This window comes from Ranitomeya imitator, chromosome 5 (assembly GCF_032444005.1).
Source record: "Ranitomeya imitator isolate aRanImi1 chromosome 5, aRanImi1.pri, whole genome shotgun sequence".
Taxonomy (NCBI): Eukaryota; Metazoa; Chordata; class Amphibia; order Anura; family Dendrobatidae; genus Ranitomeya; species Ranitomeya imitator.
Genome location: NC_091286.1, coordinates 524,458,785 through 524,472,540, shown reverse-complemented (window position 1 = coordinate 524,472,540; position 13,756 = coordinate 524,458,785). Strand labels below are relative to the sequence as shown.

The 13,756-nt window shown below is 45.4% G+C and overlaps 1 protein-coding gene across 2 annotated transcripts in view; it reads left to right on the top strand.

Annotated features, from left to right (window-relative positions):
• Nucleotides 1–13,756, top strand: part of XRN1 (5'-3' exoribonuclease 1) — a 227,733-nt gene that overhangs the window by 138,436 nt on the left and 75,541 nt on the right. For both annotated transcript variants that reach the window (XM_069727559.1, XM_069727558.1), the window contains exons 19-25: nucleotides 1,917–2,020; nucleotides 2,103–2,234; nucleotides 2,319–2,481; nucleotides 3,020–3,133; nucleotides 3,236–3,334; nucleotides 7,088–7,203; nucleotides 8,102–8,248. In XM_069727559.1, coding sequence (XP_069583660.1) covers nucleotides 1,917–2,020; nucleotides 2,103–2,234; nucleotides 2,319–2,481; nucleotides 3,020–3,133; nucleotides 3,236–3,334; nucleotides 7,088–7,203; nucleotides 8,102–8,248 — 875 coding nt within the window. The remainder of the gene's footprint in view (nucleotides 1–1,916; nucleotides 2,021–2,102; nucleotides 2,235–2,318; nucleotides 2,482–3,019; nucleotides 3,134–3,235; nucleotides 3,335–7,087; nucleotides 7,204–8,101; nucleotides 8,249–13,756) is intronic.

Below are 13,756 nucleotides of genomic sequence, written 5' to 3'. Positions count from 1 at the left end.
GTGTTGAGCAGAAGTCTGGTGGATACACAGCAGATAGTCCTATTGAATAGGCTGTTAGAATTTGTATTATGGCAAGAAAAAAGCAGCTAAGTAAAGAAAAACGAGTGGCCATCATTACTTTAGTCAGTCCGAAAAATTGGGAAAACTTTGCAAGTGTCCCCAAGTGCAGTGGCAAAAACAGTCAAACGCTACAAAGAAACTGGCTCACATGAGGACCGCCCCAGGAAAGGAAAACAAAGAGTCACCTCTGCTTCTGAGGATAAGTTTATCTGAGTCACCAGCCTCAGAAATCGCAGGATAACAGCAGCTCAGATTAGATACCAGGTCAATGCCACACAGAGTTCTAGCAGCAGGCACATTTCTACAACAACTGTTAAGAAGAGACTTTGTGCAGCACTCCTTCATGGTAAATAGCTGCTATGAAACCACTGCTAAGGACAGGCAACAAGCAGAAGAGACTTGTTAGGGCTAAAGAACACAAGGAATGGACATTAGACCAGTGGAAATCTGTGCTTTGGTCTGATGAGTCCAAATTTGAGATCTTTGGTTCCAACCACTGTGTCTTTGTGCGGCGCAGAAAAAGTGAACGGATGGACTCTACATGCCTGGTTCCCACCGTGAGGCATGGAGGAGGAGGTGTGATGGTGTGGGGGTGCTTTGCTGGTGACACTGTTGGGGATTTATTCAAAATTGAAGGCATACTGAACCAGCATGTCTATCACAGCATCTTGCAGCGGCATGCTATTCCATCCGGTTTGCGTTTAGTTGGACAATCATTTATTTTTCAACAGGACAATGACCCCAAACACACCTCCAGGCTGTGTAAGGGCTATTTGACCAAGGAGGAGAGTGATGGGGTGCTACGCCAGATGACCTGGCCTCCACAGTCACCAGACCTGAACCCAATCAAGATGGTTTGGGGTGAGTTGGACCACAGAGTGAAGGCAAAAGGGCCAACAAGTGCTAAGCATCTCTGGGAACTCCTTCAAGATAGTTGTAACACCGTTCCCGCTGACTACCTCTTGAAGCTCATAAAGAGAATGCCAAGAGTGTGCAAAGCAGTCATCAAAGCAAAAGGTGGCTACTTTGAAGAACCTAGAATATAAGACATAATTTCAGTTGTTTCACTCTTTTTTGTTAAGTATATAATTCCACATGTGTTAATTCAGTTTTGATGCCTTCAGTGTGAATTTACATTTTTCATAGTCATGAAAATACAGAAAAATCTTTAAATGAGAAGGTGTCCAAACATTTGGTCTGTACTGTACATACATATACATACATCCATATAAATAAAAATAATTAAGTGATACCTTGTTTGTGTGCATAATCTTTTTCTTTCTGTGCGCAATGTGATTTAATGGATATGCATCTAGGTGATCCTGTTTGAATAATGCTTTTGATGGGCGCTTAAAATTTTATATTCTGGGTTTAAATAGTATGCATGCCATTGTATGTTATGCTGTGATAGAACTAGTGTAATTTGAAATGCATTGCATGGTGTCATCTTTTACATCAATGTCTCCATAATTTTTAATGGATTAATCTTTAATAACGTTTGGAGTGTATGGTTGCGCTGGACTGCTAACCCAAATGTTCTATTCAATGTGCATATTTGTGTTCATTTGACAACTAGAAGTCACATGCTGATGATTCTGGGCAGATAATCGGCTAGTGACAGCAGGTAAATCACATACTTGTGGTTGTGTGACCGCGTACTGGAACTGGAAATTGCCGAATCGTGACAGTGTGCAATGTGCACACTGTCACTACTTTCCACTGTCTACGGTCACACAAAGTGACAGTACAAATATCTTTTGAGCCTAGAAAACCCCTTTAAGCAGTCCATTATACTATGGTGGCATTGCTGCTATCTTGAGGGATACATGCTTTTTATTGCATTATTTTGTCCATAGGAAGTAGAAATTGTGGCTTCGGCTGTGCTCGGGAAATCTGTGTTTGTCAATTGGCCTCACCTTGAAGAAGCCCGAGTGGTTTCTGTGTCGGATGGAGAAGCGAAGTATGTACAGTATATTGATTCATGCAACGGAAACCTGTAGCATATATCTTTTACTTTCTGTATTTCCTTTCGCTTAATTTAGGTTTTACTTGGATGAACCTCAAGGAACCCAGAAGCTGTATGTTGGTGGGGCGATCCCACCGGCAACAGTAATTAATGTTGGTAACAAAGAGAGAAACATCTGGGTGAAGGAAGTGCAAGGAATCCACGAACAGTGAGTTCATAATGCAAGGCTGATGCAGTTATTTCCCCTAACTTTATATGTTGAACATTACAGTATTTTCCTGTATCCTTAAAGCTATCACAAAAGAAAAGGAGTAATCGTCAACGACACGTCAGTCATTATATATGCACAGCTCCTTACTGGTCGTCGATACCAGTTATCACAAAATGGAGACGTTGTCCTTGAGAAGCAGTGGTCCAAGCAGGTTGTCCCTTTTGTATACCAAGCCGTTGTGAAGGTGAGCATAGCTTTCCCTGCGGAATTGTAGGTAAGGTTTCAGCTCAAGGAAGGCAAAACTTTTCACATCTTAAAGGCAACCTCAGCTGATAGTTGCTGCCCAAACTGTGGGCAGCGTGTGTCGGCCACGGGCAGACCGACATTGTGATGTTTTTGCCCTTGGGCATGCATAGGACATCAGATTTGGCACAATCACATCACTATGTTGCTCCACCCGCACCAGGACTTATAACATCTTGTGCACCACCCTGTAGTTCTGTAAGCCACTGGCCTAAAGTGTCCTGCAGCTTACAGGACAGAGCACGGTAGGGCAGGGAGACGTCTTCCTGCTCTATCACAGGGTTTAACTCTATCGCGGTGTTATGCATGCCGGTACAGTTAAGATTGGCGGTAGATCCAGGTCTCCCCCCTCTGAGTGTGCCCGTGGCAGCCACCCCCTCTCCTCACCTCTACCCTCCCCTCTAGCAATGCTGCTGCTTTTGTGTTAAACCGTTATATGCTATTGTATATTATATTCTGGTATATTTCTATTATTTCAGGACATTACAGCTTTTGAATCTGGCTCATCCCATTTCAAGACACTTGGAGAACTCTTTTCGACTGGTAGCACAGTATTCATGCTTGGCATTCCCTACTATGGTTGCATGGGAGAGGTATCTCATCTACCTGGCCGATGAGCCGAGACTTTAGTTTGCTTTGTTATACTTTGCATATGTGTTTTTAAAAGAGATTTTTCTTTTCTTTCCAATGTTTAGGTGCAAGATTCATCCGATGTTCTCAGTGAGAACAGAATTCGAGTTTTATTTAGCATTACCTATGAACCAGAGCTTGATGCCTTAATACTAAACCAGCATGTAAGTTGTCTGAGCTCTCCCATGATAGAAACTTATCACTCATGACTATTTTATTCGCAAACCTTATTTTATATAAGATATGGGATAAACTTTTTTGCTATGGACGTCACTCCTGTGTGTCTTATTTTATAGACACTGCAGGTTTATTTAAACTCTACTTACTAGCTCTATTGGAAACAGCTCTTAAGCACAACACGTATTCGGTCACTGCAGTTAGACTAAAAGATCGGCCACCGCTACAGCTTAAGAGATATAAGCAGCTAAAAATATAACCCCAAAAATTACAATTATCAAGAAAGAGGGGAGAATTTTAATACACCAATAAGTTTAACCCCTTAATGACCGCCAATACGTCTTTTCACTGACCTGAGATATAAGAGAATAGCCTCCCCATACAGGTGACAATCCAGCAGCTGTCGGCTGTCCACTACACTATAGCTGACAACTTGCTGCATCAGCCACGTTAGCACCGTCCATATCTGTTTAAAAAGAACCTGTCACCCCCAAAATCGAAGGTGAGCTAAGCCCACCAGCATCAGGCCTTATCTACAGCATTCTGGAATGCTGTAGGTAAGCCCCCGATGTATCCTGAAAGATGAGAAAAAGAGGTTAGATTATACTCACCCAGGGGCGGTCCCGCTGTGGTCCGGTCCGATAGGCGTCACGGTCTGGTCCAGGGCCTCCCATCTTCATAGGATTACGTCCTCTTCTTGTATTCGCGCTGTGGCTCCGGTGCAGGCGTACTTTATCTGCCCTGTTGAGGGCAGAGCAAAGTACTGCAGTACACAGGCGCCGGGAAAGGTCAGAGAGGCCCGGCGCCTGCGCACTGCAGTACTTTGCTCTGCCCTCAACAGGGCAGACCAAGTATTCCGGAGCCGCAGAGCGACGACAAGAAGAGGATGTCATCGTAAGAAGATGGGAGGCCCCGGACCGCAGCCGGACCGCCCCTGGGTGACTATAATCTAACCTCTTTTTTTCATCTTTCAGGATACATCGGGGGCTTATCTACAGCATTACAGAATGCTGTAGATAAGCCCCTGATGCTTCGATTTTGGGGGTGACAGGTTCCCTTTAACCCACTTAACTATTTCATTATACACCTTATGACACTGATCTTCTATGGGGAGCATGTGGATTCACATTTATGATGACAAAAATACAAGTGTATACTTATTTATTCTATGTTTTCCCTCAACTGTGGCTAAGGATTTATGTTTATTGTGAAATACATTACTGGCATCGCATTTAGTTAGTAGCTGTCTCCTGTTTTTGTTTAATTTTTAATTTTAGGTGAATTCACAATGTATTTAATTTGATTAGCTTCGACTAATGTACAACATTGTATTATATTGACAGCTTACCAGCTGGTGACACGTTGTTCAAGCTATTCTTATATGTATATTACTAGATGGTGGCCTGATTCTAACGCATCGGGTATTCTAGAATATGTATGTAGTTTATTTATGAAGTTTTCAGAATAATGCAATTCATACACAGGATTCGGCCGGCCGGGCACGGCCAATTAGCTATGCGTGGTTCAAATTCCACGCCAATTCGCAGCTGGACTGTGCCGGTCGCTGATTGTTCGCGGCCGGCCGGGCGTGACCAACAGCGAAGCCAGGGCCGGCACCAGGATTTTGAGGGCCCCGAGCGAAAGAGTCTCAGTGGGCCCCCCCTCTTAAACACATACCACGATTCATGATGCACAGATACAGCAGAGAAATATACCACAGCTAAGTAGCATATAACAAAGCCCAATTAGCACAGGCCACGTAGCATATAGCACAGGCCACGTAGTATATAACACAGGCCACGTAGTATATAACACAGCCCACGTAGTATATAACAGCCCACATAGCATATACCACAGCATTCACGTAGCATATAGCACAGCCACGTAGTATATAGCACAGCCCATGCAGTGTATAACAGCCCACGTAGTATATAGCATAGCCCACGCAGTGTATAACACAGCCCACACAGTATATAGCTCAGGTCACGTAGTATATAACACAGCCATGTAGTATATAGCACAGCCCAGGAAGTATATAACACAGCCACGTAATATATTGCACCGCTAGGTAGTATATAGCACAGCTCACGCAGTATATAACACAGCCACGTAGTATATTGCCCAGCCACGTAATATATTGCACAGCCCACGTAGTATATAGCACAGAGATGCAGTATATAACACAGCCCATGCAGTATATAACACAGTCCATGTAGTATATAACACAGCCCACTTAGTATATAGCAATGTGGGCACCATATCCCTGTAAAAAAAAAAAAAAAAATTAAATAAAAAATAGTTATATACTCACCTTCCGGCGCCCTCGTATCAGGCGAGAACGCTCCGGTCCCAAGAATGCAGTGCGGTCTCGTGAGATGATGATATAGCGGTTTCGCGAGACCACCACGTCATCCTCTCGCGAGACCGCAATGCATGGCCCGGAGCGGGAAAGGCGCCAGAAGGTGAGTATATGATTTTTTATTTTTTTAATTATTTTTAACATTACATCTTTTTACTATTGATGCTGCATAGGCAGCATCAATAGTAAAAATTTGGTCACACAGGGTTAATAGCAGCGTTAACGGACTGCGTTACACCGCAGCATCAGGCGGTCTAACGCAGCCATTAACCCTGTGTGAGCGCTGACTGGAAGGGGCACTGACAGAGTAGGAAGGGGCGAATTCGCGGCCGGACTGTGCCAGTCGCTGATTGGTGGCGGCCGCAACCAATCAGCGACGCGGGATTTCCGTGACAGACAGACAGACGGAAGTGCCCCTTTCAAGATACATGACATATGTTTTCATTGAAGTGCTTGAGGTTGTTCTACTATATTGACTTTATTTTTTCCTCTGATGCACCAATCTATTGGAGTGTGCAGATTTGACCTTGACCATTTCTTATTTTATATAAGAGCCAGCTTGATCAGATAAGTAATAAAAATAATATTTTGGTTTGGTGTTTTTTGGTTTATTCTGAGTTAAAGCTCAGAGGGGACAACCGACAAGGTAACGTCACATATCTTGCATGGTTCTTGCTCAACTTTTCCAGACTCCCGAATAGCAAATGTTCCTACTTACGGTATTCTCTAGTATCGCTAATCTCTCAAGCCCTTCATGGCCGGGCAGAATTCCTATTCAGTACACTATCTCGTATGAAGCCATTTATTTCTGTACATTTTTACTTGGTTCCATGTTTGGCAGCAGTATTAATAAAAAATAAAACACCAACCATCTATCGACAGTCGCTATATTAAGATTATTATTATTATTATTTTTTTATTCTGTAATGCAGTGTAATGTCTTGGAGGAATCTAGTGCTAGGCAGGCATAGCATGAGTATAAGTGTGTGATTTTCCCCAGGTGAAATGAGTTCGCTACTGGGCAACTTCGACTGAATCAGTGCAGAATCTCCATTAAAATAAAAGCCCTGTATACTCAGGTCTTGCAGCGCTGCTGTTCCGCTGTTCCCAGTGCTCGATGCCACTTTTGTAACTTGTAGGCTTCAGCCAATGAGCGACCGCTCGTCAACGTAGGGCTTTACTATTCCGTCTTAGTGGACATCAGTCCTGATGGAATATTGATGACCTGCGGCCAATCATTGACTGCAACTGTCACGAGACACAACAATGTCACAACAACTCCAGGAAAGAGCTACTGCAGGAAGTGAGCATACATTGTTTTTATTGAGGTCCTGAATTAAATGGGCAACCCCTTTTAATGATTTTCTATTTGTTTTTGTAGAAATATTCAGTAAAATATAATCCTGGCTATGTCTTAGCTAGTCGACTAGGCGTTAACGGATACCTCGTTTCAAGGTTCACTGGAAGTATTTTCATTGGCCGAGGATCCAAAAGAAAGTGAGTATAAATGTAATTGAAAATTATTTAATGGGAACCTATCACCAGGTATGAGGTAAGACCAGTAACTATAAGCAATTATAAGATATTATCCAGGCACGCTCGGGTGCTAAGAGTGTCTTGGGCGTGCTCGAATAATATGTTTGAGTCCCCGAGCCTGCATGTCTCACGCTGTTTGACTGCCATAACACATGCAGAGATTGCCTAACAAGCATGTAATCCCAGCATATGTTGCAGCTGTTGAACAGCCATGAGACATGCCGCCACGGGGACTCACATATTTTTCTAGCACACCAAAGACACTCAACACAGGAGCATGCCCAGATAAAACCTTATCCGAGCACGTTCTTTCACGTTCTTTCATAAACCCTCATATACATCATTCTATTATGCTGTATATATGCCCCCAATGCGGCCTGCAGGACAAGAAACCTTTTATAATACTCCCCTATGGGGCGGTCCGGTCCGATGGGCGTCCCTGTTCTTGATCTGGCACCTCCTCTTTTTGCGATGCCATCCTCCTTCTGTACTTTGTGTGGATACCGTGTCCTACATCATCCACATAATGTGCTCCTGCCCAGATGCACTTTGCTCTGTCAAGGGCAAAGCGAAGTACTGCAGTGCGCATGCACCGGGAAAAGCAAAGAGCGCAGGCGATCTACAGTACTTTGCCCTTCCTTCGACAAGGCAGAGAGAAGTACGCCTGCACAGGAGCGCAATACTAGGGGACAAATGTTTTTCACAAGGGTAAAAAAAAACTAAATGCTAATCAGAACAGCCGAAATAAAATGAGTGAAAATTGGCCAATTTGTACCTGGTGATAGATTCTCTTTTAAATATAATGAAAATGAGGATATTTATCACGTATGGCATAACCATATATGTCCTTCCTCTTTAGTCCACATGGAGAGCAAAAAGCCAATGTGGGCTTGAATTTGAAATTCAATAAGAAGAATGAAGAGGTTCCTGGTTACACTAAGAGAGTTGGTACTGAATGGACATATTCCTCCTCTGTGGAGCAGGTTCTGGCTGAGTATATTGAGAGGTAATATTGCCATGTCATAGAAAACTAATATATCTTTGCTACAGTGTTTACATTGGTTTTATTTTTATGGATATCTTTTGTTTTCTGCTCAGATATGGCTTTTATCCATGTTTTGGGTCTTTTGTCAATTAGAGGCAGTTTCTCATCCCATCTATTCACCAGTGATAGGAAATAATCCCAATGCAAGCCTTGTTGTTTATTATTTTATCATAATTTTCATTATCTGTAACCATAATTGCACCCTGTACATGAAAAGGAAAACAATAAACTGTGTAGGTTTAATTAAAGAGGTTGAGTCGCGACACACTTTGCTATTAAAAAACCCTTATCTGGTATAAATGTTCACAGAAAATGTTTAAAGGGAATAACTTGAATAAATAACACCTTTTTACATGTTTTCTGGTTCGCTTGTACCCTCTTCATTTCATACTGAACCGAAGAGATTGTGGGAGGAATTACAAGATGGAGTATGTGACAGAAGCTGCTTCTTCTTTATTGGCTCATCTGTTGCATTGCTGCCTTTTATAGTCTCCTTCCCTACTGCTGTGTTCAAATAGTCCATTAATACTTTCCAGCTTGACAGGAATCCTTTTCTTCCCTAAAAATGATGTGCGCTTATTATTTACCCTGCTGGTTCTCTATGCCTCTCATAGGTTAACTGGACCATAGTTTGTCAATAAAATAAGCACTATTTAGAGCATTTGTGAGAGAGTGATAGGAATGAGTGACATGATGTCACGGGTTTATCGTGATAGAGAGGGACCTGAAGAATGCAGTGTTTATTCGGACTCCCATGACAGCACACGAGAGAGGGGATCCGCCCTTAAGGAACAGGAAACCTACAGATACAAAAGGGCGGCACCTCTCCCCATGCATCAGTTTGTTTCCTGTTCCTGAAGGGACTGGATGCCTATAGAATCTACAGGAGTCCAGGCCGGCCGGACCGATTCTGGTGGCGAGGGGGTCTCCCACTTCGGCCGGTGCGGGTACCTGAGGTAGTCACGGTGGCCCTGGCAGGGCGGCACGGCGGTGACTAGGCAGCGAGGAGCGGTCACCAGGGGGTGTCCGGTCTCCGGGGCCAGCATATGGTAAGTCGCCCTTCCCGTGTGCTGTGGGTCTCTCTGTGCGGGGGGGCGGCAGCGTCTAGGGGGCGCCGATCGGAACGTAGCTGGCCGGCCTCGGCGTTCCACGATGGCTGCAGCGCTGACAGGAATGGGAGATTGCTAAAACCAAACTAGAACGGTTGGGTTGGAATTACAGCCCCTAAATGTTCAAAAATTCCTGGGGTTAATGTTGAATTCAGTGACACAGCAGTGTCTCCTCCCTATAGAGAAAATAGACCAAATTCAGAGTTTTGTATTAAGAGCAATCAATACACCTTCCATGACACTTAGGCAAGCAATGTCTCTACTTGGGTCACTCACATCTTGCATTCCACCAGTTAAGTGGGCTCAGTTCCACACCAGGTCCCTACAAAAAGAAGTCCTGTTCCATGACAGAGCCTTAGGAGGCGCATTGAATGGGAAATTGACGTTGAGGCCGATAACATTGAATTCCCTTAGGTGGTGGCTAGATAAACGGAATTTATCAGCAGGGGTTCCCTGGATGGTAGATGTCACCCACGTGATAACCACAGATGCCAGCTCTTCAGGGTGGGGAGCCTATATGGGGGACATGGTAGTCCAGGGACAGTGGGAACCCTTCACAACATTCTCATCAAACCAAAGAGAGTTGTTGGCGGTTGAATTGGCTGTTAAAAAATTCCTCGTATATCTGCAGGGCCAGCACGTCAGAATTCTGTCGGACAACAGAATGGCGGTCGCTTACATAAACCGGCAAGGGGGAACTCGTTCCGAAACTTTAATGCAGATCACGGGTCGGTTGTTCCAGGTGGCAGAGCTCAATTTTCTATCTTTGACAGCTCTTCACATCAAAGGAAAAGAAAATGTGGCAGCAGATTTCCTCAGCCGAAATGTGTTAAAACAGGGAGAGTGGTCTCTCAACGAGGACATTTTCAATCTTATCGTCCGCAGATGGGGTCAACCAGTGGTGGATCTATTCGCCACCAGAAACAACAGAAAAGTAAAACTCTTTTGCTCCCTAAATCCCAGGGAGAAACCCCTGGCGGTGGACGCGTTTCTGATAAAATGGGATTTTCCACTGGCCTATGCTTTCCCACCACTGAACCTGATACCTCTAGTGGTGAGGAAAATCAGGGAGGATCGAGCGAAACTCATCCTTATCGCCCCCTTTTGGCCCAGAAGAACCTGGTTTGCCTGGCTCAAGACAATGTCCATAGCGGTCCCCTGGGTACTGCCAGAGATCCCGAACTTGCTTTCTCAGGGACCGATCTCCCATCCACAAGTGGCGGCGCTCCATTTAATGGCGTGGAGTTTGAACGGTCACTATTAGTGGGGAAAGGCTTCTCTCCAAACTTAGTAGAGACACTCCTAAAGAGTAGAAAGCAAATAACTACGAGAATCTACTCTAGGACTTGGAGAAAGTTCTTGACTTGTTCAAAATTTAATATCCAAGACGGGGTGCCAATACAACAAATCTTAGAGTTCCTACAGAAGGGGTTCGAGTTAAAACTCTCTCCTAGTACCCTTAGAGTACAGGTCTCAGCTTTAGGTGCCCTGTTTTCCTGTAATATAGCTAATAGCTACTGGATAGCAAGGTTTATGAAGGCAGTTAGTAGATCCACACCAGTGCATAAAGACAGAACAGTTCCATGGGATTTAAATTTAGTTCTGTCCTCTCTCACTAAACCCCCCTTTGAACCTCTGCAGGAGGCCTCGATCAAAATGTTGACACTCAAGACAGCCTTCCTGATTGCCATAACCTCAGCTCGCAGGATAGGGAATATACAGGCGCTTTCCAGAGCTCCTCCATACACTGAAATCTTGTCAGACAGAGTAGTCCTTAGACCAGACCCAGCATATCTACCAAAGGTGGCGACACGTTTCCATAGATCACAGGAGATAGTTTTGCCGTCCTTTATTCCTAATCCCTCTAATCCTAAAGAGCAGGAGCTTCATACGTTAGACGTCAGGAGATCTCTTCTTCAGTATGTTTCAGCTACTGATAATTGGAAGAAAGATGGGGCACTGCTTCTTTCCTTCCAAGGAAAGGGTTTAGAGTATCAAAATATTTACTGGCTAAATGGATTAGGGAAACTATCTCTCTAGCTTATACAGCAGGTGGGGGGCCAGCTCTGCAGAATCTAAAGGCACATTCCACCCGGGCCATGGCGTCATCCTGGGCGGAAAGATCTGGAGTGTCAGTGGAGCAGATATGTAAGGCGGCCACATGGTCATCCCCTTCCACTTTCTTTAAACACTATCGGTTGGATTTGGGGTCCTCCTCTGATCTTTCCTTTGGGTTAAGGGTGCTACAATCTATAGTCCCTCCCTAAGGTAGCTTACATCTCTGTAAATCTCTCGTGTGCTGTCATGGGAGTCCGAATAAAGCATTAAGCTACTTACTGGTAGCGGCATTTTTCGGAGGCCCATGACAGCACCCTTAGTTCCCTCCCTATTCACGTGGGGGTAGCACTTCCTGATATGTATATAGCGTAATATGTAAATCTCACGTATGGTGTCTTATTACAATAATAGGTTATTTTGTTTCAAAATGTATATAATGTATATAATGTATATTTGTGTACCACTAACCGCGGCAGTCCTCTCAGGCTCTGAAATACAACTGATGCATGGGGAGAGGTGCTGCCCTTTTGTATCTGTAGGTTTCCTGTTACTTAAGGGCGGATCCCCTCTCTCGTGTGCTGTCATGGGCCTCGGAAAAATGCCGCTACCAGTAAGTAGCTTAATGCTTTTCTTCCCGCCCTCTGGCTCAGTTCTTCCCCTCTCGCCCTCCCGAAGCAGGGGAACGGGCCCGGCTTTTCTACCAAGCCACCGATTCGCTATGCCTAGACGGGATCGTTATTCCGGTCCCAGAAAAGGAGATGTTTGAAGGGTTCTACTTGAACTTATTCGTGGTTCCAAAGAACGACGGAGCGGTGCGGCCCATTATGGATCTGAAGCTTCTAAACAAGTTTGTCAAGGTCCAGCACCTCAAGATGGAGTCCCCCCGCTCTGTCATCACTTCGATGGAGAAGGGAGAGTTTCTAGCATCCATCGACATCTGATCTTTCTTCCTCACCAAAGGTTCCTTCTCTTTGCCATCCGCGTGGGTGACTTCCAGTTTGCATCTTTGCCTGTCCTTCCACGCCACCGCTCCAAGAGTGTTAACAAAGGTCATGGTGATTGTCATGTCCATTCTGCACTCGCAGGGTGTGGTCGTTTTGTCATACTTGGACAACCTCCTAGTTAAGGGTCCGTCTTTCCAAGCCTGCACGGAGTGCGCCCATATCACTTTGGATACACTTTCTCGTCTGGGCTGGCTGATAAACTTAAACAAATCTTTCCCTGTCCCAGCCCAGCAGATACCCTTTAGGAATGACCCTGGACACCTCCCGAGGGTTAGTGATTCTCCCTCGAGACAAGATCATAACCCTTCAACGGGGAGCCCGGGCACTTTGCCGCCCATCTCCTCACTCTATCAGATTGAGCATGGGGGTCCTGGGCAAGATGGTGGCAGCGGTTGAAGCAGTTCCCTTTGCCCAGCTACACCTTCGTCCTCTGCAGCATGCTCTTCTGGCAGCCTGGGACAGGAACCCATTCTCTCTTGACAGGCTATGCCGCGTGTCTCCACGGGTCAAGCGGGCGCTCCGGTGGTGGACGCTTCCCTCACCCAGGGGAAATCTTTTCTCAATGTTCAATGGCTGGTGGTCACCACTGACGCCAGTCTTCTCGGCTGGGGAGAGTGTCTTTCGGCATCACACTGTCCAGGGCCGCTGGTCACCTCGGGAGTCGCGCCTTCCGATCATCGTCCTGGATATTCGGGTGATTCGGCTGACCCTGCGGCGGTTCCATCGCCTCCTGGTGGGTCATCCCATCCAAATTCAGGCGAACAACGCCACGGCTGTGGCATATATCAATCATCGGGGGGCACCCGCAGCAGGGCAGCAATGTGCGAGATAGAACACATTCTCCGCTGGGCCGAGATGACCCAGTAAGTCATTTCAGCGGTCCACAACCCAGGCATGGAAAACTGGGTGGCAAACTTCCTCAGCCGTCAGGGCCTCGACTCGTCGTCGATGTTCCCTGGTGACTACTGGATCGTCCAGATTTGCTCTCCCAAGGCCCGATTTGCCACCAGAAGTCAGGGCCCTGTGTTTAACTGCCTGTCTGTTGAATCCTGGGTTCTAACTCAAGCTGGGTTTTCCCGAGAAGTAGTTTTCAGTATGATTGGTGCTCGGAAACCCACATTGGGTCACATTTATCACCGCACTTGGAAAACGGTTTTCGCATGGTGCAGGGAACGCGGTTGTTCTCCTCTTGCCTTCTCAATTCTGACTATTTTGCAGTTCCTTCAGACTGGTCTGGACCCAGGCCTAGCACTTAGTTCCCTCGAAGGCCAGATCTCTGCCTTATCAGTTTAGTTCCA